This window comes from Dermochelys coriacea, chromosome 21, assembly GCF_009764565.3.
Source record: "Dermochelys coriacea isolate rDerCor1 chromosome 21, rDerCor1.pri.v4, whole genome shotgun sequence".
Taxonomy (NCBI): Eukaryota; Metazoa; Chordata; order Testudines; family Dermochelyidae; genus Dermochelys; species Dermochelys coriacea.
This window is the reverse complement of record NC_050088.1, coordinates 3,044,393-3,070,294: the sequence shown is the minus strand read 5'-3', so window position 1 is coordinate 3,070,294 and position 25,902 is coordinate 3,044,393. Positions and strand designations below refer to the sequence as shown.

The window sequence follows — 25,902 nt, the reverse complement described above, 5'->3', positions numbered from 1 at the left end:
TTCCATCAACCCAGCTTCCGCCTCTTGGAAAGGTGGGTTTACTACAGCAACGGAAAAACCTCTGCCATCAGTCTGGTAAGTGTTGATACTACAATGCTACAGCAGTGGCACCTGTAGAGTAGACATACACTGAATGTAAATACTCTGTCTTGGTTACTATATCCTTACAACCTACCAGGCATAGGTCTCCCCTGCCTGGCTCTGAGTGTAATCATTACTCCTGTGTAAAGTAGATGGAAAGGTGAGGTGTAAAACACCTCTGCTCAGAATGGTAGCACTTCACACTCACTGGGAAGAGTAATGGTAAGCAATTGTGAATGGGTTGAGAGGTGCCCAGGAGACAAAGGGATTGATTCTTCACTCACTCCTACTAGTTTTACACCAGCATTACTCCATGGACTTTCAGTAGATACACTCCTGATTTACACCAGTGGAAGCAAGTGAAGATCCAGGCTCAATTCTATGATAAATGTGGTCCACACACTGAAAGGCCTTGAGAATGCCCTAAACATTATGCCTGCTGGAATAGACTGTGTGCATCGATGAGATAGATGTCATTGGCTCTTCTCTCCCCTCGGTTGTGTTGTTTCCTGAGCTGTTCCGGTCATGCTCAGCTCCAGAGCAGAGACATTACTGCATCCCCTCTGCTATATTACAGACCCATCCGGTTACTATATAGCAATCTCTGGGGTTTGAAGCTACCTAGTGGTGTCTCTTTGTTTTTGGTGTCATTTGTATCTCCTTTGAAAATTCTTGCACTCTTCCTGGTTTGATAGTAAAATTATTCCACTATTAAATATAAACTTGTGTGAGGCTGGCTCTGTATCCATAACAACATTCATTCGTTGTAAGGGGCACATGCGCCTCTGCTACCTACAGCACTCAGGTCTTTTTCACTGGTACGTAGATAGGTGAGCAGCTTGATTTTACATCTGACTAAATGTCACAAGATTTAACAGGGGGCTATAAGGAAGCAGCACTGGAACAGTGCAGTGATCTCAGCCTTCACAGATAACAATGATGAAATCCACTTTCAGATTAATGGCCTCATTCCTTTCTAAGGACCTTCTATGAATATCAAGATTGGAACGTAGTCTAACTTAATTGATCGACAAGCTGCAGGTAGATGGGTGAGGAGTTCATGAACAGGCAGATGCTCACTTCTCAAAATGGTAACTGGAGTATATGCATAAGGCAGTTCAGGCTCTGTCTACACTACGCACCTTTTAGTAACACAGCTGTGCCGCTACAGCCGTGCCACTATAAGGCGCAAAGTGTAGCTGCTTCCAGCCACAAGCAGCAGTGGCAGTTTTGTCGTCAGGAGAGCTCTTCTGCTGACAAAGCCCTGTTCACACCAGTGCTTTTTGTCAGCAAAACTTTTGTCGTTCGAGGGTGTGTGTGTTTTTTTCATACTCCTGAACAACAAAAGTTTTGCCGATGAAGTCCCAGTGAAGACAAAGCCTTAGAGTGGTGTGGTAGCTGAGAATTTATGCAGACTTATGCAAACCTTGCTTGCTTCAACCCTTCCTTAATAAATACAATACATAGCAATTTAGAAGTTGCAAAGATGAACCAGCAGAGGCTAGACTTTTGCTGTCTGGAAATATAACCTCGTGTCCAACCAGGTGGCTGTACTGGAATTCTGGATTCCAATTCCAGTTCGATTTTCAGTCTGTAGATACTTGATTTTCTATCTTCCAGGTTGCACCACAACATAAAGCCAAGAAGCCAAAGCTCAGTATACCTAGAGGCTTCTCAAGTCTGGGCCCGATACTACTGTCTCTAATCAAAATCCACACGGAAACAGATTCTCAGCTGGTGTGCACTGATGGAGTCACTGGAGCTACGCTGCTTTACACCAGCTGAGAATCTGTACACTGATTTCAGAGATGTCAGATCAGAGCCTATGTCACCAAATCATTGATGTGCTTGGAGGAGCGGGATATATATAAATACTCACCAAACTAGTATACATTAAAGCTTTTCTAATCTAATCTAATCTAATCTAATCTAATCTAATCTAATCAAACTAATCTACCAGTTTATCCATTTGTGGTATTTATATGGCAGGAATGTAGTACAGATATACAGAGACAAGGTAGGTGAGGTAATACCTTTTATTGGGCCAACTTCTGTTGGTGAAAGAGACAAGCTTTCAAGCTTACACAGAGCTCTTCTTCAGATCTATGTAAGCTCAAAAGCGTGTCTCTTTCACCAACAGAAGTTGGTCCAATAAAAGGTATCACTAACCCACCTCGTCTCTCTAATGTTCTGGGACCAGCACAGCTACAACACTGGAAATGTATAGAAATACAGGGAGGGTCTGCTGTATAAGTTACTTAGCATTAAAATTTAAACCCAAAGGGATCTGCTTCTGTGAGCCCTATGCCCACATGCAGTCCCACTGAAGTCAGATCACATTGCAAGACCGGGTCCTATGTGAATTACTAGACACTCATACCAGTCACATGATGGCTAATGCCATGTGAAACAGGTGTGTGGATGGCACTTTTTACCAAATGGGCAGGTGTGTGTGTGTGTGTATTTATATATATTTCATATTTATATTATGTTTTTCATCTAAATTACATTGTGTTACACTTTATATTTCAAATAGCTGGTAAAATGGAGAATTTTTATAAAATTTTAAAGGATATATATATACACTGTCAAATCCATTTTGAATGTAGATACAACACCCAGAGCTAATACATGGCAGATGCATTTCATTTCTGCACGGTAGCTGTCCACTTGTTGCTGTCCTATAGGTCCAGAATGCCAACATTTGTAAATTTGCCGATCCCATCTCTGCCCCCTGTGATGCAAGATGGAGATACATCTTAGATACCTGCCTGGAGCAGAAATAACACATCTTTCTTCTACCTTCCATCAAGTCCCCTAAGCACTGGATTCTTGGCAGACAACATTGCACAGAAGAAAAGAAATATTTAGGCTAAATCTACACTACAAATGCTACAGTGCCGCAACTACACAGCTGTAGTGTAGACACTTACTATAGTGTTGGAAAGGGTTTTCCATTGCTGTAGGTAAGCCATCCCCTTGAGAGGCAGTAGCAAGGTTGACAGAAGAATTCCTCCATCCACCTAACAGAGTCTAAACTGGGACTTAAGTTGGGTTAACCACATCTCTCAGGTGTGAATTTTTCATATCTCTGAGCGACATAGCTAGGTCGACCTAAATTTTAAGTGTAGACTGGGCCTTAGTCTCTAAGAGCTATAAGAATCTGATTCTACAATCCTGGCTCTCGTATAAGTTGGCAGGTCCAAAATGAAGAATGCAATATATGTGTTATATTTTTGCACTGAATGTATTAGTATATCACTAGTAAACCCCAGAAATTCCCAGGAGCTGATAGTTATGGTCAGCATTTAATTATGTATTACATGCAGTAGCTTTTTTTTTTTTTTTTTTTTTTTTAAAAAGCTCAGACATGAGACTACAAAGGGACCGCACTGCCAAAAGGGTGAATAACTCCTGATAAAGATAAAAAATAAGGATGTACATTTTTTATCACAGTGGAACCAGGCTGGTGTGTAATAAAGGGCAGCAATGGAAACCCCACTGCTTCATACATTTAAAACAAGATTCGATGAAAATACATTGTAGTGAACTAGATTGTGTGTATATAGATGTGGGCAGATGAGTGTGTTTGTGTAGGTGTAAGTGAATGCACATGTGCATAGATGTAGGTAAGGTGTGTGGGTGTACCACTGCCCTTACTAGATACAAACAGAAGTGGCAGTTGTGTCTCACATGACTTATGCACAATGATTTTGAGATTTGCCATTAGCTTAAGTGTAGCAAGTTGGGCTTTTGGAGCAGAAGGCTATGAATTCTATCCCTGCTTTTCCCATAAAGTTCCCAATGGCCATGCTGTGTGACACAGGGACAACAGTTAAATACCAATGTGACCATGTTCGTTACAATATCATAACGAACAATCCTTCCCCTGTGGGGGAATGGTCTAGGTGACCTAGCCCTGTGATTTGTGTATATCTTTTATTCTTCCCTTCATGATAGCAACTCCCATCATGATAAAATGCCCATGTTGCGTCTGTGTTGCTAGTGATACTACCAGTAAAGCAGTGTCACCATTAATGCGGTGTGACTGTAAACTCTGCAGTCTGTCAGTGGAAGGTGCTGTCTGGGATAAATGGGACTTACCTTTTGTGCTCTTCGCTTGTCAGCTCTCTGATTCTGATGATAAATTCGGCTGAAATTGGAAACAATAACTGGGACAGGCAGAGCAATGACCAGCACTCCACTCAGCGAGCAAATGGAGCCAAATATCTTTCCAGCAATCGTCTTGGGCACCATGTCACCATAACTAAAGGGAAACAAAGACAAAAAGAGGGCCCGCTGCTTTAGACAAAGCCAGCCATGCCAAGAGTCTGTGTAATTTCACTGAGCATGCAGATAAACTGAAAGGTCAAGTTGGACAGTAAAGTCTAATAGCCAACAATAGTGCATTGGTGCATTTCATCGCAAACAATCCTAATACTACCTCCATGGGAAAAATATCGTTGGATTCAAAGAGAGTGTCTTGATAATAGCCAAAGTCAGGCCTTGAACAGGAGCCTTACCAAAAACTTAGAACAGCCTCCTCTTGGTCCCCAGTGAATATATAGTCAGAAACTGTAACTGGAGTTTTCAAAAGGACTGGTTCATTTTAGGTCCACAACTAAAGAGAGTGGCCATCTCATGTCATGGTATATGCATAAGATGATCACTACAGAGATCAGGAAGGCGTTTCCTCACAATGTGCAGCATTATGCTATTGGCTAGCTGCATTATAGTTTGGATTTTGCTATTCATGTTTGTCTGAAGTACAGGTTTTGGCCATGGCTGAAGGCAGGATGTTGGCCAGGATGGACCAGTGATCTGAATCTGTGTAGCAAATCACATGTAATGGAGGGACCTGATTTACCACATCTTTTACACTAGTGTTATGCTACTGATGTCTGTGGAGTTACCCCTGATTTACCCCACGGTAGGTCAGAAGAGAATTAGGCCCTTTGACTCCAATAAATGTCAGAAAAGCTATGATTTAGAACTCTGCAAAATGACTGAAACCCAAAGCCAGGTCTGCTGCTGGGTTTATCTTACAAACTCAAAACTGAGTTTGTGTTCATTGAAGGATTCACTAAGGATTAATAAGGAAAACTTAGGTTGATTTATATATTTACATAAAATCCCAATGGACACTTCTGGTTTCACATATATTCAGAAATTTTTGATTTATTTAAACCCCAAACTCAATGAGAATTTCAGGCACGTGAACCCAACTGGAAAACAAAAAATATTGAAACAAATCTCAGAAAACTCCAACCTAAGTTCTGCACAACTCTCTCTTCATTAACAATTTTATTTTGCATTTGGAATAATGCTGATATAAGCAGAGATAAAAGAATCTCCTTAATTTTTATACCAATTGAAAATCATGTTGATTTAACTTCTTTAGATTTCACACGACAAAAACTACCGCAGAGTAAAGTGCTACTTTACTGCTGGTTTGTGTTTTTATTTTGCATATTGTAAAAGCTTTCTGCTGTATTTGATACCTAAACCCAGCACTATCTTTCTGTGGAGAAACCCTCAATGCTTTGACTTGTGGTTACTCACTAGTGCAATAAGAAGCAGCATGGCTGTTATTCCCTAAGGGAACAAACTCCTGTAACTGCTCTGGACTCCGACAGGTGATTGGCTGCTCTAGCTCACTGACTGCCATATTATAGTGAAGGCAAAGCACTGTAGCGAAGGTAATTGGGATTTTGAATTTACGGTTTAGTCTGACACAATCCCCATATTGCATCACAAATGATTGGCCCTTTTAATTCCAGCTGACTGCTCCATCACTCATGATTCCTCCATATCACAGCAAAACTTATCAGAATTTGGAATTCTAATGGCGTGCCAGCTACTGGCAATGCTAAAGCAACCGCCCTGCTCTCAACAGATGCGGAGGTGACCATGGCCGGAGAAGGGTGTTAATGATCACTTGCCTCTAGAAGTGATTTCAGCGCTCTCTTCTGCAAATGACTGTCAGACAAGTCAAACTCACACCTGGAGAAATGAATTACAGTGTCTTCAGAGCAGCCAGTAAAAGTTGCATTGTAGTTAGCACCCATGTGGTGTAATAGGAACATGATTAAGTCAGTTATCAACTGAACTTATTGGCACATATGAGTTGCCTTGTTAAAGCATTCATTGTGTATGTTACCATCAGAGCAAATACAAATGCCTATAAGCTGGAGGAAGGAAAAACAAAAACAAACAAAAAATAGAGCAGACATTATTAAGGCACTCAGGCATTACTGTAACTTGTTTAAATGTGTATTGGAAATGAGAACCCAGATTACAAACCTTTTGGGCACAAGAAGTGGAATTTTCAAAAGCTCCTATGTGCCTTAGGAGCACAGCTCCATTGGGACAAGGTGGAAAGGCTCTGCTTGTGTTCAGCATGTAAAGGATTCCCGGGCTCCCTGCCTAATTCTTGGCTCATCTAGGGCGGGGTTGTGATAGGCAGGGGGAAATGTAGAAAAGGGGGCCAGGAGAAGGGTGTGTTCCATCTCTGCTCTGCTTACTGAAAACTGGAAAGAAAGGTCTCTGGCTGCTGTGACCTGGTGTTTTGAGTCATGTTGCTCATGTTTTGGATCTTTTAGTTTTAATGCCGTGAACCCTGAGGACAGGGGCTCAGACTGACTTCTGGGCTTTACCTTTTTACCATTTGCTGGCTGGCAAATCTGCCTGCCTGCTTCCGCCATCCATGAGCTTTGATGGGTAAAACTTCCTATGCAGAGCAGAGCCATAACAGAAATTCTATCTGGTGGGACATTCCAATATTTGAACATATTTTTCATCCTGAACTGGGATGGAAAGCTGAAATTATTGACATTTTTTGAAGAATGAAAAGGTCCCAAAAATGTTGATTTGGAAATGTTGGAATGTTTTGTTTTCAGCATCCCAAACTGAAATGTGTGTGATGGACAATTCCCAAGCAGCTCTGCTTCTATAACTTTGGAATGCACTAAGGAAGTGGTCAGTTCTGATGGCTCCTCCTGACTGGCTAAGATTTGCATGCATCCTGTTGTGACACCCCTACCCCCATTCCCTAGACCGCTTGTTTGTCCCTACGACTTTGTCCGTCTTGTCATTTAGAGTATAACCTCACTGGGACAGGGACTGCCATTTCCTGCATGTCTGTACAGTACCTAGCACATTGGGGCCCTGGTAGGTTGGCCTCTGGTTGCTACTGCAATGTAAATGACAATAAGAAGTGTGTGTACTGTGAGATGTAGTGTGACACAGTTGCTAACAAAGGTGTATCAAAATTTGGACACTAGGAGGCAATCTCTTAAAAAAAATGCACACAGTCATGATTCAGGCTTGGATTAGCATCTTCCTTCATTGAGGAAGATAAGCTGTTTGCTGACTGTGGTCACCAGCAGTGGCTTCTTATTAGCATTAGGGTACCATAAAGAGGCCCTGACTGAGATCAGGGCTCCACAAGTGGGAAGAGTTGGTTCCTGCCCTGAAAGCTCACAATAGAAATTAACAAGGCAAGGAGACAAGGAGTGGCAGAAAGGGAGGACTGTTTTGCAGATGTGGCACAGAGAGGTGACCTGCCAAGGGCCTATGGCAGAGATGGGAAATGAACCCTGCTCTCCTGAGTCCCGATCCAGCACCTTCAGCCCAGGACCATCCTATCCAAATATAATAAACTTGAGCTTTTCCCCACGTGGGGTTACACCTGGAGGGTGGCCATTCACGCACTTTACAGCATCACTATCTGCGCCCCTGTGCTGATGTATAAGTGGAAAAATATCTGACCAGGCACAGTAACATGACAGAAATTTGAGTTCTCTTATGGGGCCCAACCCTGCAAAGTGCTGAGAGCTCAGTGCTCCTAGCCCCAAGCCCATCTTGTTGTTTTTTAAAACTTGCTCTCCTTTGGCTGCTCTCTTGTGCTTCGCTTATTACATCTCTTTTGGTGTTTGCTGGTCCATGCGCCAATCTGGCAGTGGGGGGGACTCTGGGTGGAATGCGGAGTGCTTGGTGGAACACAGACGTGACTTGCTATTCCAGTCCATTACACACAGTGTATCCACAATTGTGCTTGAGGGTCCCTTGTGTGCTTTCTTTCCATGCTGAAAGGTGCATAGGCTATTTGGCCCAATATCTGACATAAAAAATCATGACAGGATCTTCTCTGGGCTACTGCATTCCTTTGTCTCCAGCAAAAGGCTCTATTTAAGGCATAAAGGGCCAAGTGACAGCAGCCTTCCACATCTCTGTAGCATGTTCAGTTTTCTGAATTTTCTGTAATTGCCTCGCACGACTGGCTGAAGTTTAACTGAACCATGCAGAGCCCCTTTTCTGGATTCACCTGCAGTCAGTGTGCTAAAGCCCCATGCGATGCCTCTAATCAATAAATCATTCTTTGTCTATTAACTTTTTAGACACTGCCTTACACAAAGATAGTTTAAAGGCTCTTGTTAAGCAATAACCTCTTCTGCCTCGTTGGATACTGTCAAGATTCTTTTTTTTCCCTTTTCCCCTGCTGCCCCTGGATGCAGTAGAACTGCAAATTAATCATATGCCTCAAACTCGACCCTGCTGACCTGCGGCATAGAGACAGCCTGCCGTGCATCTGCAGAAGGTGTAATTACTGTCTGGCACACACTCCATTTTCATGAATTCGGTTTAGTATGTTCGTACGGACCGATTGCGAGCTGCCCTGTTACTCAGGACTTCAAAGGAAGCGCTACAAAAGGGTCAGACAAGCATAGTGTGTGGAGAGGAAGCTTGCTTAAGATATTCTTACCTTGACTTGGGCAAACACTGGGAAATATACGGTAAGGAGCAATTCTGCACTGGCTCGAGTAGGCTGGGCTGGAATGAGACTTAATAGGTCTCTCCAGTGCTGACGCCTGTGTGCAGTGACACAGCAGAATTATCGGGGCACAGAATTTTGTTGAATTCAGCCCTCTGAGTTTCCATGGCACTTTCCATGCAAATATAGAGAAGTTATTGGGATCTGGTGTCTTAAAATATAAAGTGATGCTGATAACTGAAGAAGTCCCAGGTAACTCAAGATGTTGCTCTCCTTTTCCCTCTCTATCACCTTTCCTTTCTCTCCCTTCCTATTCCCTTACCTCTCTGCTCTTCTAACTTTTTCCCCTGCTCTTCCCTTATTTGGGGGGATTTTAATCAATACAATATAAGTTCAAAAAACAAAAGAAAGAAAGAAAGAAAGAAAGAAAAAGAAAGAAAGAAAGAAAGAAAGAAAGAAAGAAAGAAAGAAAGAAAGAAAGAGGAGAAGCTGGGATTTTATTTGCTAACTCTGCATTGAACTGAATAAAAACCAACAAAGTAACAAAAAGAACTTGAACCATTTCTAGGCTGCTCATTGTCAAAGAAAAGTTTATCCATTCGTTAAAAGACCTGGGTATCCACCCAGCTATCCATCCATTTTCATATCAATGGGATGCATAACATGGCCTTTGTGCCCTGCTGGATATATGCTCTGCAGAGTGATTTAATCTAGCAAATACAGGGTAACTTTTCTCTGGGACTATAACTGCTGTGTTTCTATTGACTACGTGTGTCTGGGAACAAAGACAAGATCATGCATTGTTGCAACAATGTTCAAACCCACACCTACATTTAATTCATTAATTAATTCTGGAGACAGAGCAGTTCTGTGACGCTGAAACAAGGAGCGCTTCCAGGAAATGGGTGGAATTGCTGTATGATCTAAATCACTTCTAGCTGAATCTCCCTGTGTTAGCATATATACACAGTATCCAAGTGCGTGATTCATTACACAACATCCTCCCACTGCAGCCAAAGGAGAAGTTTTCCTTTTGTGTTGTTTTGTTACTGCTGTGCCAACCCCTCCACAGTGAATTTAAGCAGCATCATTTGGAATAAATCAAGCATCTCTGGGCTCACATATGGAGCTGCTGTCAAACATTCCTGGTTGGGGCAGTGATGTAGAGCATATTTTAAAGACAGAGCACTTGTAACTTTTGGAGGCATGACTACAGCAAGGCAAGACATTGTGCATCTGGTATAATTTCTGCTTCTCTGAGGAAGTTAGGCTATGGAGGCTAAGGAGGACTCAGCGTGCAGCTATGAAATGCTCACCCTGTTCCAGAGGATAACCAGTGGTGAGCCAGTGTTTAACCATTAGGTTATGCTGCAGCAGGTGCTCTGCATGTCACAAGGTTTCAGAATGCTATAACAGGTTTCAGAGTAGCAGCCGTGTTAGTCTGCATTCGCAAAAAAGAAAAGGAATACTTGTGGCACCTTAGAGACTAACAAATTTATTTGAGCATAAGCTTTCGTAAGCTAAGTGAGCTGTAGCTCATGAAAGCTTATGCTCAAATATATTTGTTAGTCTCTAAGGTGCCACAAGTACTCCTTTTCTTTTTTAGAATGCTGTAAGGAAGTGCGAGCTGCCAGAGCTGATTTTGAATTACTGAGGGAGAGCTTAGAACTATCATAGCAACTAAAATTTCTAATAGATGCAACCAAAACATGTGAAGACAATGCAGGGTTAAGAACAATGGCCGAATAGTAGTGATGCAATAACATCTTTCAATACTTGCCTATTATTCTTGTTTAAAGCACATCTAGTGTTTGTGAAAGCTGCCAGACTGAGAGCGCTGGAAACTGACTGTGTCTAGCTACTGAACAGTTTCTAAATGGTGTGGGCTGTACCACAAATAAGCATCACAAACCTCTGAGAGGTAAATAAGGAATCTACTGAGGTTGTTTCTTTCACCCATGTGTATGCCTCTGGAATGCAGCAGGTGTTCCAAACTTCACCGCAGCAGTGTAGGACAGGAAGAAGAGAGGAATACCATCTCTGAATGAGATGGGGAAATTTCAGGAGGTAAAATGTAGTTACTTGAGCTGGAACACAGCCAGACACTCGAGTTAACAGCCTTATCTCTTGTAGAAAAGATCACCATGGGATCTTCAGGTTTCAGAGTAGCAGCCGTGTTAGTTTGTATTCGCAAAAAGAAAAGGAGGACTTGTGGCACCTTAGAGACTAACAAATTTATCTGAGCATAAGCTTTCGTGAGCTACAGCTCACTTCATCGGATGCATTCAGTGGAAAATACAGTGGGGAGATTTATATACACACACAGAGAACATGAAACAATTGTTTTTATCATACACACTGTAAGGAGAGTGATCACTTAAGATGAGCTATTACCAGCAGGAGGTGGGGGGGAAGGAGGAAAACCTTTTGTGGTGATAATCAAGGTGGGCCATTTCCAGCAGTTAACAAGAATGTCTGAGGAACAGTGGGGGGGTGGGGTGGGGGGGAAATAACATGGGGAAATAGTTTTACTTTGTGTAATGATCCATCCACTCCCAGTCTCTATTCAAGCCTAAGTTAATTGTATCCAGTTTGCAAATTAATTCCAATTCAGCAGTCTCTCCTTGGAGTCTGTTTTTGAAGCTTTTTTGTTGAAGGATAGCCACTCTTAGGTCTGTAATCGAGAGATTGAAGTGTTCTCCAACTGGTTTTTGAATGTTATAATTCTTGACGTCTGATTTGTGTCCATTCATTCTTTTATGTAGAGACTGTCCAGTTTGACCAATGTACATGGCAGAGGGGCATTGCTGGCACATGATGGCATATATCACATCGGTAGATGTGCAGGTGAACGAGCCTCTGATAGTGTGGCTGATGTGATTAGGCCCTATGATGGTGTCCCCTGAATAGATATGTGGACAGAGTAGGCAATGGGCTTTGTTGCAAGGATAGGTTCCTGGGTTAATGGTTCTGTTGTGTGGTGTGTGGTTGTTGGTGAGTATTTGCTTCATGGGATCTTCAATGACCACAAAAGGCCACATCTTTGGTTTTATACCCTGATTGAATTATGGCACCTCCAGCTTCGTACACTGCACTGGGGCTTACTGCTGATTTTGAGTAAAGCTCATACTGTGGTTTAGTATTGACTCAGTGGGAAGAGTGATCCTTACTGTATCATAACAGGGCCTACCCATTTTGTAGTAGGGTCCCAGTCCCTAATTTATAAGGCTTGCCATGGATCTTAGTACAGGATGGTCTGCCTATAAGATATGACATGCAATAATCATAATAAAAATGACATAGCTTAATAACTTTGCATACTATTTGAGGCACTGTTTCCTATATATAAGCTGAGATAAAAATGATGTGGTTTTGGTCCCTGGGTGTTGCCCTTGTCTGCACTAACTCTTCAAAAAACAAGTAACTGTATGAACTTCAATATGATTTCCCTTTGATTGTGTACGGTGCAGTCCGGAATACAGAGAAGAAAACTTGTTGCAGGTTATGCCAGAGACCTGTAAACTTTCATTTCCCAACAGGATTTGCAATACAGATGACCTGACGTTTTTGGGAGCTGGCATCTGTAAAGCAGCTGCACCTACCAAAAACAAAAAACCCTCACAAAAAAACTCCAAAATCCCTCATATTTTTTCACCTGTCACAATCAATTTACTATCAACAATGCAGTTGTTTGTTTATTTCGCATTACCAGAGGGCCATAAACGTAGCATTTTCAAATGAGGAACACTCGCTGCTGCTCCCTTATTTTCAGAATAGAGAACAATGAATAAACACTCTTCAGCCCTGCTCTGAATGGCAAAGCCACATGCTTACTTCCAGACTGCTGGTGACATGGGTTAATTTGTGGGCTATCAAGGAAGCCACAAGAGATATTGCAACATATTGTTGTCTTGTTGCTTCTCGGGAAACGAGGGAAGTGAGTCGGGATCTCCTGTGATAACTCGCAATATAACTCTGTCTAAATACTGTATGGTCATGACAGTTAAGATGTTGTGCTGTAACTTGAAAAGCAAGCTGGACTTGTCTCTCTTTAAGGAAGCGGTGTAATCTCACTGCACACTAGCCCACCATGGCTGTTTCGGATTTTACCTAGGTCCCTGCAAAGCAGATACTTTGAAAGTTTTGATTTCAGTATCTTTTCTTGCCTGCTAGTCAGTGTGTCAAGAATGCTAACCTGGTGCCAGAGCATTTTTGTATCTGTCTTTTCATGCTTATGCTGCAAAGCTGTACCTTGAGCTAGAGGTGCAAAATAAAGGGAGAACTGGGGACTATGTTGTGACTTTAGGCACAGCTCCAAGCATAAACTGCACCACCCAAGGAGCAGACAGGACGGAGATACGACGGGCCACTCAGATATGACACTCTTCTTCTGTATGGAGATTGGAGAGAGAGGTGATGAGTAACATTCAAATGACACCACCCCTCCCCCCCCCCCAACTAGTAAGCTATGTTCAGGAATGGCTTGATGGAAGTCTGAGATGCAACCGGCAAACAACTGCAGCTGGCACTTGACAACCTTCACTTGGTGTTCGTGTTGTGTTACTAACACAACCATGTTGGCAGAGGGCTATGGTGTGTCGATCTGTCACTCTCCCAATACGATTAGCAACAATACTAGAGTGATGAGCGCAGTATAAGAACCTACAGCAATTAGAATAGAGTCAGTGTGACTCAGAGACACTGCTCTCTATCACAGACCCTCCCCTGCTTCCTCCTTGCTCCAAGGGTCCTAGCATTCATGGCCTATAACATCTGTAAATGACCTTTCTCCCCCCTAGTTCTTTCTCTGGCATTGGCTCAGCTTCTCTAATGAACGAAGAGTGTGTGTCTATGTGTGGGGGTGGAACCAAGGCGCTGCCTAATCCCTGCCCTGCCCACCTATTCCAGGGAGGGATTAATGGCTCGACCCCACTCCCACTGAAGTCTGTAGAAAGAGTGCCATCAACTTCACTGCAGCTGGATCAGACCCTAAGCAAATGTGTAGCTCTTCTTACTCCTGTGCTTCTGGACTGTGTATCCCGCCTTGGAGTGTAAGGTAGGGGAGGGGGGCACTTGACTCCCTCCTGCTCTCCTGCACAAGCAAGTAATCTGCATCACATTCTAGCATGAAAAGAGCCTGGTTTCAAAGCTTTGTAGCTGCTGACAAAGGCAGCTTCATAGCCCAAGGTAGACAGGTACAGAAACTTCCTAGTGCATTTGCTTTAACCTTTATGGCCTCTTCTCTCCTTCATCAAGGAGAATTCTGTATTACGTAACGCTTATGCCTCTGCCTGTTCAATTAAAACTTTGGAAACCAAGACTAAAGGAACACATGCTATATAATTAAAAAGTGTCTAATATTACTGTCACCTACTCCTACCTTTTGGCATCAGTTTATGAGCAGTCTGTAAGCATGGAACAAGTTGATTCATTCCAATTGACAATGCAGAGCCTTTGCGAGTTCACTTTGGGTAGCTTTAATTTCTAATAAAGAAGACATCAGGCCTTGACGAGCTCTAACCCTGGTCTCAAATGTAGCTGATCATTAAGAGATTCTTCTGAAGCTATGGATTAAAGATGGTAATACAATAAAATACCTGTCATAGTGTAAACTATCTGAGGGAATTTAAATTGCCAACTTGTTCATATGATTTCCAAAAAGAAAAGGAGTACTTGTGGCACCTTAGAGACTAACAAATTTATTAGTCTCTAAGGTGCCACAAGTACTCCTTTTCTTTTTGCGAATACAGACTAACACGGCTGCTACTCTGAAACCTGTCATATGATTTCCAGAGTTGCTAATTTTCCTGAACAGATACCCCTTCCTCCCCAACACATTATGCTGTAATTGGGTGAGGTCCTTTTCTCTGTGTGCTGCACACTCTTACATGCTAACAAAGAGCATGTAAATAGACACTGATTAGACAGCTTATCACCACAATGGAGACGCTTGTTGGCAATTCTAGCAGAGAAGCCAAGAACTAAATGGACTCAAACTGCCCTCCTGCACAGTTTCTGGAAGTAAAGGACATTATGGGCAACCTTGCATGATTGACTGTGCTGTGCGTGTTCCTTGGATAGAGGCCGCCAATCTCCAGACCTGTTAATCCCCTTTCGATGAGGTACCAGTGTACCGCAATTTGTACTGTGCTCTGACCCAAAGCCCACTGAAGTTAGTGGAACGTCTCCCCTTGACTTCAGTGGGCTTTGGACCAGATCCTTAAGACTATAGTTGTTGCAACTCCACTATTGGCATGTGAGTCTACTGCAATATTAATTGCTACAGTGACAACTTGTTTTCTTCCCCGAACAAAAGTGCTAGGTGCTAATGGCCTTGTGGCATATTTATAATGGAGATGCCAAATAATCAAAAAATACTGTTTTTCAATGAGCATTTATTGGACATTTTAAACCCAAACCTTCCTTTTTTTTTTTTTTGTGACAAGAGTCAAAGAACCTCAGACATCCCCATTAATTGTTTGTTAAAAGACAACTCATCACGTAAGAAGGGAAAAATACTTCTGCAGAAAATACATTTTAGGTAATTCATCAATAAGCTCATTAGGATAGCGAGATGATAAAAGAGCAAGATTATGATTAATGCTCAGAGGGCCTTTTAGGAACTTGGAACATACAGTGCAAGCAACACCAGGCTGTGGATTTAGCTTGGCCATATAGAGAATGACTGTCCCAGAGAGGGAGGACAGCCTTACATTTAAGGCACTGGACTTAAGTTTAGGATACCTCCGTTAAATCCTTGATTCTGCCACAGACTTCTTTTGTGACCTTGAGTAAATAATGTAATCTCTCTGTGCCTCAGTTCTCTGCCTATGAAATGGCAATGAATAACCCCCTCTGTGTCTGCTTGGTCCATTTAGATGATAAGATCTTTAGGGAAGGGAGTACTTGTGGCACCTTAGAGACTAACAAATTTATTTGAGCATAAGCTTTCATGAGCTACAGCTCACTTCATCGGATGCATTCGGTGGAAAATAGACTGGGGAGATTTATATATACACACACAGAGAACATGAAACAATGGGTTTTATCATACACACTGTAAGGAGAGGGATCACTTAAGATGAGCTATTACCAACAGGAAGGAGGGGGGGAAGGAGGAAAACCTTTTGTGGTGATAATCAAGGTGGGCCATTTCCAGCAGTTAACAAGAATGTCTGAGGAACAGTGGGGGATGGGGTGGGGCGAGAAATAACATGGGGAAATAGTTTTACTTTATGTAATGACTCATCCACTCCCAGTCTCTATTCAGGCTAAGTTAATTGAATCCAGTTTGCAAATTAATTCTAATTCAGCAGTCTCTCGTTGGAGTCTGTTTTTGAAGTTTTTTTGTTGAACGATAGCCACTCTCAGGTCTCTAATCGAGTTACCAGAGAGATTGAAGTGTTCTCCGACTGGTTTTTGAATGTTATAATTCTTGACATCTGATTTGTGTCCATTTATTCTTTTATGTAGAGACTGTCCAGTTTGACCAATGTACATGGCAGAGGGGCATTGCTGGCACATGATGGCATATATCACATTGGTAGATGCGCAGGTGAATGAGCCTCTGATAGTGTGGCTGATGTGATTAGGCCCTATGATGGTGTCCCCTGAATAGATATGTGGACAGAGTAGGCAACGGGCTTTGTTGCAAGGATAGGTTCCTGGGTTAGTGGTTCTGGTGTGTGGTTGCTGGTGAGTATTTGCTTCAGGTTGGGGAGCTGTCTGTAAGCAAGGACTGGCCTGTCTCCCAAGATTTGTGAGAGTGATGGGTCGTCCTTCAGGATAGGTTGTAGATCCTTGATGATGCATTGGAGAGGTTTTAATTGGGGGCTGAAGATGATGGCTAGTGGCGTTCTGTTATTTTCTTTGTTGGGCCTGTCCTGGAGTAGGTGACTTCTGGTGCTGTCGTCATCATGAATAGGTCGGAATATGAACAAGAGGCTACTAGGCAGCTCTCCAACACCACTTTCTACAAGCCATTACCCTCTGATCCCACTGAGGGTTACCCAAAGAAACTACAGCATTTGCTCACGAAACTCCCTGAAAAAGCACAAGAACAAATCCGCACAGACACACCCCTAGAACCCCGACCTGGGGTATTCTATCTGCTACCCAAGATCCATAAACCTGGAAGTCCTGGACGCCCCATCATCTCAGGCATTGGCACCCTGACAGCAGGATTGTCTGGCTATGTAGACTCCCTCCTCAGGCCCTACGCTACCAGCACTCCCAGCTATCTTCGAGACACCACTGACTTCCTGAGGAAACTACAGCCCGTTGGTGATCTTCCTAAAAACACCATCCTGGCCACTATGGATGTAGAAGCCTCTACACCAACATTCCACACAAAGATGGACTACAAGCCGTCAGGAACACTATCCCCGATAATGTCATGGCTAACCTGGTGGCTGAACTTTGTGACTTTGTCCTCACCCATAGCTATTTCACATTTGGTGACAATGTATATCTTCAAATCAGCGGCACTGCGATGGGTACCCGCATGGCCCCACATTATGCCAACATTTTTATGGCTGACTTAGAACAACGCTTCCTCAGCTCTCGTCCCCTAATGCCCCTACTCTACTTGCACTACATTGATGACATCTTCATCATCTGGACCCATGGAAAAGAAGCCCTTGAGGAATTCCACCATGATTTCAACAATTTCCATCCCACCATCAACCTCAGCCTGGACCAGTCCACACAAGGGATCCACTTCCTGGACACTACAGTGCTAATAAGCGATGGTCACATAAACACCACCCTATATCGGAAACCTACTGACCACTATTCCTACCTACATGCCTCTAGCTTTCATCCAGATCATACCACACGATCCATTGTCTACAGCCAAGCTCTACGATATAACCGCATTTGCTCCAACCCCTCAGACAGAGACAAACACCTACAAGATCTCTATCATGCATTCTTACAACTACAATACCCACCTGCTGAAGTGAAGAAACAGATGGACAGAGCCAGAAGAGTACCCAGAAGTCACCTATACAGGTCACCCAGCACTATGCAGCCTCTAGGTGTTATTGTCAAGCAAATAATAATGACAGTGATCTAGAAGTCTATAGTTAATATAGCCTGGCAAATGGCTCCAGGCATATCCAGAGATATGTGCTACAAATTGTCTGCATTAGTTGTAAAGCATGTCTAAACACACTTACTGTTTCACTGCTAGCCAGAATTCACCCTGTTCCACTTACTTACTTTATTACATTCGGCACTCTGATGTAGGTCCAAAAATGGCTTGTATTTGTGTATGTGAGGATATACAACCCTTCCGGATTACTCAGTCGGGTGCAAATGGCGTCTTGCCTTTCTCATAGAAGGGGTCTAAAGAAAATGTTATCAAGGCCTTCCCTGTTGTAGCTACAGTGGGTGTTTGAGTTGCTTTTGATGGATTAGTGCTCTGCTGGAGCATCTTGCATGGGCATAAGTCACTGAAAATTGATTCCACAGTAAATCAGCTAAGGTTAAAAATATGAAATCTTTTTGTTTTTTTTTTTGGGAGGGAGGTTAATTGACGGGTATAGGAAGCTGCTCTGTATTTCAGAGTTCTTTACTCTGTGATATTGCTCAGTTTATTTCTAGGTGTTGTACTGCTCCCCATCTCCATAATATCTGGGCACATTCCATGTAAAATCAATAGCAATAGCGAAGTCCCTAATGAGTTTCATGGAGTCTCTGGCACTTCTCCCTTTTGGGGATATTATCTCTGTTTGCGGATAGGTGGGTTTTTTAGATTTTATTAATTTCCTCTGTTTTGTTTTCTTGGGTGATAGGTGTTTATTGGATAAAAGGGAGTGTTGTGAGTGATTCTTAGGATGGTAAAGCTCTTCCAAAGAGAAAGGTTTTGCAGTGTTTCCTAAAGGTGGTCAGAATCTGGAGTTACCTGGTCTCCTCTGGAAGTTTGTTCCACAGCCAGATCCCCTCAGCAAGGAAAGTTTTGTCTTCAGCTCTCACATGCTTCCCCTTGGGCTTGGAGCTCTGCATTGCTCCCAGGGGAGTGCTGCTGTTGTGTTAGGTCACAGACTGAAATCCGATCATCAGTGTAGCAGAGCTTGATTCATTACTTGCTGTGAAAGTTAGGACTAAATCCTTAAACTGACACTGGAAACTGACTGGGACCCAGGGGAAGGGCTTGAGAATGTGCCCTATGTGCTCACGATGGCCTAAACCATGGAGAAGGTGGGCAGCTGTCCTGTAATTTCTGGAGCCTGTGCATCATCTTCACATTCAGCTTCAGACACAGCGTAACACAGGCTGGAGGTGACAGAGGCAGGGGTCCCTTTGTCCAAGTCCTCGTCCAGGAGGAAGGGATGAAGTTTTCTAGCCAGCTGGAGGTGAAAGAAAGGCAGTTTGGGAGACTGATGCTACCTGCTCAGCTATGATGAGTGAGGAGCCACATGTGGCTCCGAGGTGTCACACTACCACTCTGATGAATGGGGGCTGTGGGCCTTCAAAGGGAGGTAGAGACATATCAGCTAGGGGATCAAAGCATTTCCCCTTTCTAACTAGCATCACTTCCGTCTTGCCTTGGCTCATCTTGAGCCAGTTGTTCTTGTAGGCATTCAGACTCTTTAGCAGTGGCAGTGGTTGAATCCATTGAGAATGAGATATATGGATGTGTGTCATGGTCACACTGTGGGCAGCTGAGCATCTTGTTATCTCTCCCAGTGGTCTCATGTTGATATTTGCTACTTAATACCTGCTTTCAGTTATTTATATTCATTTGAACATTGAGATTAACAGGAGGGGTAGCTGCCTTCCATAGTACCAGAGTAGGAGGTGAACAAGCTTAATTTCTGTCCCATCAGTCATGGGTGGGTCTCTCTTACAGACCATGTTGGTTGAAGACTTCAGAGTCCAAGGATATCAGGATTATAATCTTAGAGGAATGGACTCGACAAAGCAGTGAAGAATATACTGCAGGGAGTAATCCTACACTTTCTAGGAAGATGCGCTATATGTCAGCTAGCAAGCAGATCCTTTCTGTCCCTTTGGGCCTGGTTCTGGTATCTTTACTCAGACTGAAGAGATGTTTCTAAGCAAATGGACTTACACACGTAGCCCCAATCAGTTCTCAATAGAACTAAGTAGGTCAGTATGAGTAAAGGATGCAGAACTGGGTCCTTAAAGGAAAACTCACAGCCAGTTCCTTCCTCTCTCCTTCATCCTCCCCTCATACAGAAAGGAAACAACTCCTTGGAAGTCAGCTTGTGTATGTGCAACATTCAAACTACTAAGAAAGCAGTAAAAATGTTGTGGCTGTTAGTAATTAAAAAGATAGAAAAACAAACAATCTATCAGAAAAGCATATTTCCCATAAACTGAACTGATACTTGTCTCTACCTGCTTTCAATTCATAACAGAACCAGGAGACTCAGACTTGGGGAGGCTCGGATCCAAGAAAAATTATTATCCATGTCAGGAGTGCTTCATTCTTAGTCATAACAAGGGTTGTATGGCACTCACCCTTATTAGCAACTATCAGTCTTGCACATTTTAATATGCTGTTATTTTATCCCTCTTTCACTAAGAAATTGTTATCAGATAGAGATCACTGCCTTTGAGTTTTGGTTTTAATGGTGAAGTTGTCTGGACATCCCTTGAACTCCTCCAGCTGGAGACAGCAATAAATAAGGTGCTGAACAGCTCATCAAATGATTCAGTGTAAAAATAGCTCTCCCGGCAACATCTTCTGATGATCATGTCTCTCTCTGTGCAATACGCACAGACTCTAAAAATAGAGGATTATAATCAAAAAGCTGAAAGACCCTTAACTACAGTATAGAGACATTAGCAGGTGCTCCAGTAATGAAGCCTTTGCAAAGGCAATGAGAAGATTTTGATGAGGTTGCTCTTTTCCAATCTACTTGCTTGCAGTTTTCTGTAGTGGGCCAGATTCTCAGCGGATGTAAAACTGATTTGGTATCAGTGGAACCAGGCTTAATTTATATAATCTGGGGATCTGTCACAATAGGAACTGTCTCATCATCTTCCCATCCCTCGGCCATGGGGCATAACATTGCTCCCCTTATCCCCCTTTCTCCATGTCACCCTGCTTGAATCTTCATAGATCACCTCATGGAAGAACCCTCACTTTGCCATCCATCCATTTCACTGTGTGTAGGTTTCTTAAGACCTTCTTAAAAAACCAAATGCATCTAAGAGCTGACTTTAATTACCAGCTATGAATACTCTGAATGAAAAATATCCACGTAATATAACCTCCTGCTGTCTATGCTGGTTTTTTTATATTCAAGTCTCTCAAATACCATTGTCCTACTTCAACCTTCTGATATGTTAAATCGCTTATAAGGCTTTTCTTTAGCTGCACTAAATAAAATGACAGATACATTATATAGACTGAAGAACACAGCCACCATTCTTCTAAGAGAGGAAGCCCAGGTTAGCTGACATAAAGGATTAAATTGAAGAATTGAGTGTTATCAAGAATATTTTTTTCTTTTGTGAAATGAAAGGCATCGCTTTTCTCTACATGGCTCTTTTTAGTACTAGAGTTTTAGGTTTCAGAAATGATTTCCCAGCTGTTAAGTCTCAATGGAAGTTTATAATTCTACCTTTCCAACTTTAAATTGCTAAAAGTTTTGGTACATACCAGACAGATAAAAAATAGCATAAGCCAGTGAACCATCTACAATACAAACCTAACCCGTAACTAAAGGGAGCCAAGAGTAGCATAACTTTATTTGCTTACAGCCAGCTTAGCTTGTCCAGCAAACAACTCCAGTGCCATACGGATCAAGTGTGCAAAATTAAAGTAATGACTCAGTGGAAAAGAAAATCTTTTTAAAAAGAGAAATTGATTGTTATGTTGATGACACTCATAATATTAAACAAAATTAATGACATCATAAGAAGGACCATATCTGAAAAATATTACCAAAGCCAGATGTGGCTGCCAGCTGTATCACTACCTTCATAAACTGATTAGTCCCTGAAGAAATCTAAAATTATGGCCTACATTTTAGGGGGGAGTTAGAAATTTAGCTTTAAACTAATGAATTTGTGTTAGGGTTTAGAAACAATTAAACTTTTTTAAATCTAAATTTAAGCTCCATAGACTATCTTCATTGTACAATTCATTCTCATTTATTTCCTTTGGGTGCAGAAGAGATAAGAAGTGGAATTTCACCCTCCCTTTGCCATCATGCCCAGAACATATAAAGCCAATTAGAGGATTGTCTGCTCAAAATCCAACCTCTGTAATAGAGGTTAACTAACGTTATGTTCTGTGGGCCATTGGAAGCCATTTCATCAGTGAAATAGCTGCACATGTCATGAGAAAAATTAGAGACTAGGCATTTTTCTTTCAGTTTTCCCCCCACTTAAAAAAAGAGGTTTTTAACCAGCAGCAGCCCATGCTCTGTTCAATTAAATTCACTTGGCTAACAGTTTACAGACCAGCTATTTATTATCTGGGTATAAACCCCATATAGCTCATGATTAAGAAACCATGGATTTAAAAAATGAGGAACAACATGTTAATGTGGGCCGGAATGAGAACATGAGCCACATTATCTTAAAAAGAAAAGGAGTACTTGTGGCACCTTAGAGACTAACAAATTTATTAGAGCATAAGCTTTCGTGAGCTACAGCTCACTTCATCGGATGCATCGGAAGCTGTAGCTCACGAAAGCTTATGCTCTAATAAATTTGTTAGTCTCTAAGGTGCCACAAGTACTCCTTTTCTTTTTGCGAATACAGACTAACAGGGCTGCTACTCTGAAACCTGACATTATCTTAATTCTGTCTCCAGGATCATATATTTATAAGTGCATTAACCATTTGCTAGACTGCCATCCAAGGGCAGCCTGCTCCAACGCCTACTGACATCAGTGGGAGGCTTTTAATTAACTACAATGGGCATTATCTCAGACTCTTAGGGACTCTAATAAACGCTGTTCTAATTGAATGCGTTGATGGGTTTGTATATCTAGTATTTAAACTTTCTGAATGGGATTAATAGAAGGTTTTTTTCCTAGGGATGGCATCTATTGCTGCTTAGCACTTAGAGCCTCAGTCAGGTCAGGGCCTTATTATGTTAGGTGCTGTACATATAGTAACAACAGTCCCTGCCCCAAGGAGCATACAATCCTGCACTTTATATCTTCCAGTCATGGTACAAATATTAACTACCGAATCCTTACAACCATCATGGAAAAGTCCTACACAATGTAATAAAAATGATAACTTTTTAAAGGTTTTTCATTAGACCTTTCTACAACATTTAATAGTAAGCCACATCCCTGCTATTGAATTCTATAGGATGACTCATAAAACCCACAGAAAGGGTCTCATTCTCTATGGTAGTCTGTAAGTATTTGGAACAAGTTCTATAGAAAACTTATTCCCTCACTCAAAAATCCTATTGGATACATTTAGAACACTGTAAGATCCCCAGGTGAACAAACACAGAGTGCCAGCTTCCGATAGCTTTGTTCAGAGTGAATACTGTCTTATTCCACAGCTGGTGGCAATAGGCTTCCTCATGGAGCAATGCATGGCCCAGAGAGAGCTTAACTGACTTACATAAGGTTGCATAAGAAACCAATGTCAGCAGCAACATTAGAACTCAGAAATGTCTGGTTCCCTGTCTCACACGGTAATCAGGAGGCCCTGTTGCATCTCTTGGGTACATTAAAAAAGTAGCAAGGCCTTTCCTGCCATCTGATGCAAAGCCTCATGGTTTTCATACAGAACATATGAAAGGTTTAAAACTTCCAATGGGCGACTGAAGCACACAAACAGTGTTACTTCAAGTGATTTAGCATTAGTGCTTTAGATTGGTATTAACAGGTCACTGAGATTTTCCTTATCTATCTAGCCCCTTGCTGTGTATTGTAGAATCAAGAGAATATCCCCTTGACCCCCCTCCCCATTAGTTGCAGCTTTCAGGATAATAAGGATAGAAGAATAATGTACCATACAATGGATTATGATTTTGAAAACTTCTTGCATGAACAAGACAGAATGAAGTATGGAATTAGCATGTAGCTTTCAAGGTGCTAAAGGTCCTTTTTTTTACTTTTAGTTTTGTTGTCCATTACTATGCAATGTTTTTATCTCAATGAAGAAAAAGGGAGCTCTAAAAATCAGCCAGAATGATTCAGTTGCATTTGCAAAACCCACATATATTGCACATGACAGCTCAGAGGAGCTAATGTCCTTCCATTTAACAGGGGCAACTCCATGCAATCATGTTCATGTCTCTTTGTACCTCCAGTGAAATAATGTCCATGTCACTTTCACTAGCAGGCAGAAAACAAAGGCAAATAATTCTTGTTTCCTCCTGTGGTTTTTACAAATGCCAAGTGAGTAAACTGGCAATTAAAAACTACAAGAATTTTTTCTAGGTATTTTGTTTAGGGTCTTAATTAAACTAACCCAAATTTCCTGCACCATTGACACAAGGAGGGAATCTGGCCCTTTTCTCACCAACTTCTAGTTTCTCTAATCCATATGTTAGGTCCTGTGTCCTAGAGATCCTATCTCTAGCTGGGAAGGTCTGGCCATGGTTCCCACTTCAGAGCACCACTAGATGCTGCTTACACATCATATTTTCCCTCCTGTTCATCCCAAGTTGTCCTTTGTTCACTTTTATGCTCGAACCTGTTACATAGCCAGTAGAGGCTGTGGTGCTGTCAGTGGAGATATGCACAACTAAAGCACATTCGAAATCCTCTTGCAGACAAAGCTTCATATTTAAAAGTCCTGGAAGATGAGAGAGATTCCAGATAACTGGAAAAGGGCAAATATAGTGCCCATCTATAAAACGGGAAATAAGGACAACCCGGGGAATTACAGACCAGTCAGCTTAACTTCTGTACCCAGAAAGATAATGGAGCAAATAATTAAGAAATCAATTTGCAAACATCTAGAAGATAATAAGATGATAAGTAACAGTCAGCATGGATTTGTCAAGAACAAATCATGTCAAATCAATCTGATAGCTTTCTTTGACAGGGTAGCAAGCTTTGTGGATGGGGGGAAGCGGGAGACGTGGTATATCTTGACTTTAGTAAGGCTTTTGATACTGTCTTGCATGACTTTCTCATAAACAAACTAGGGAAATGCAACCTAGATGGAGCTACTATAGGGTGGGTGCAAAACTGGTTGGAAAACCATTCCCAGAGAGTAGTTATCAGTGGTTCACAGGCATGCTGGAAGGGCATAATGAGTCGGGTCCCACAGGGATCAGTTCTGGGTCCGGTTCTATTCAATATTTTCATCAGTGATTTAGATAATGGCATAAAGAGTACACTTATAAAGTTTGCGGACAATATGAAGCTGGGAGGGGTTGCACGTGCTTTAGAGGATAGGATTAAAATTCAAAATGATCTGGACAAACTGGAGAAATGGTCTGAAGTAAATAGGATGAAATTCAATAAGGACAAATGCAAAGTACTAAACTTAGGAAGGAACAATCAGTGGCACACATACCAAATGGGCAATGACTGCCTAGGAAGGAGGACTGCGGAAAGGGATGTGGGGGTCATAGTGTATCATAAGCTAAATATGAGTCAACAGAGTAACACTGTTGCAAAATAAGCGAACATCATTCTGAGATGTATTAGCAGGAGTGTTGTAAGCAAGACACGAGAAGTAATTCTTCCACTGTACTCCGGGCTGATTAGGCCTCAGCTGGAGTATTGTGTCCAGTTCCGGGCGCCACATTTCAGGAAAGATGTGGACAAATTGGAGAAAGTCCAGATAAAAGCAACAAAAATTATTAAAGGTTTAGAAAATGTGACCTATGAGGGAAGACTGAAAAAAATGGGTTTGTTTAGTGTGGAAAAGAGAAGACTGAGAGGGGACATGTAACAGTTTTCAAGTACGTAAAAGATTGTTATAAGGAGGAGGGAGAAAAATTGTTCTTCTTAACACAGGACAAGAAGCAATGGGCTTAAATTGCAGCAAGGGCAGTTTAGGTTGGACATGACATTAGGAAAAACTTCCTAACAGTCAGAGTGGTTAAGCACTGGAATAAATTGCCTATGGAGGTTGTG

The 25,902-nt window shown here is 42.0% G+C and overlaps 1 protein-coding gene across 3 annotated transcripts in view; it reads right to left on the bottom strand.

Annotated features, from left to right (window-relative positions):
* KCND3 (potassium voltage-gated channel subfamily D member 3) overlaps positions 1-25,902 on the bottom strand; it is a 244,495-nt gene that overhangs the window by 47,793 nt on the left and 170,800 nt on the right. For all 3 annotated transcript variants that reach the window (XM_038380133.2, XM_038380139.2, XM_038380134.2), the window contains exon 3: positions 4,186-4,348. In XM_038380133.2, the coding sequence (XP_038236061.1) occupies positions 4,186-4,348 (163 nt within the window). The remainder of the gene's footprint in view (positions 1-4,185; positions 4,349-25,902) is intronic.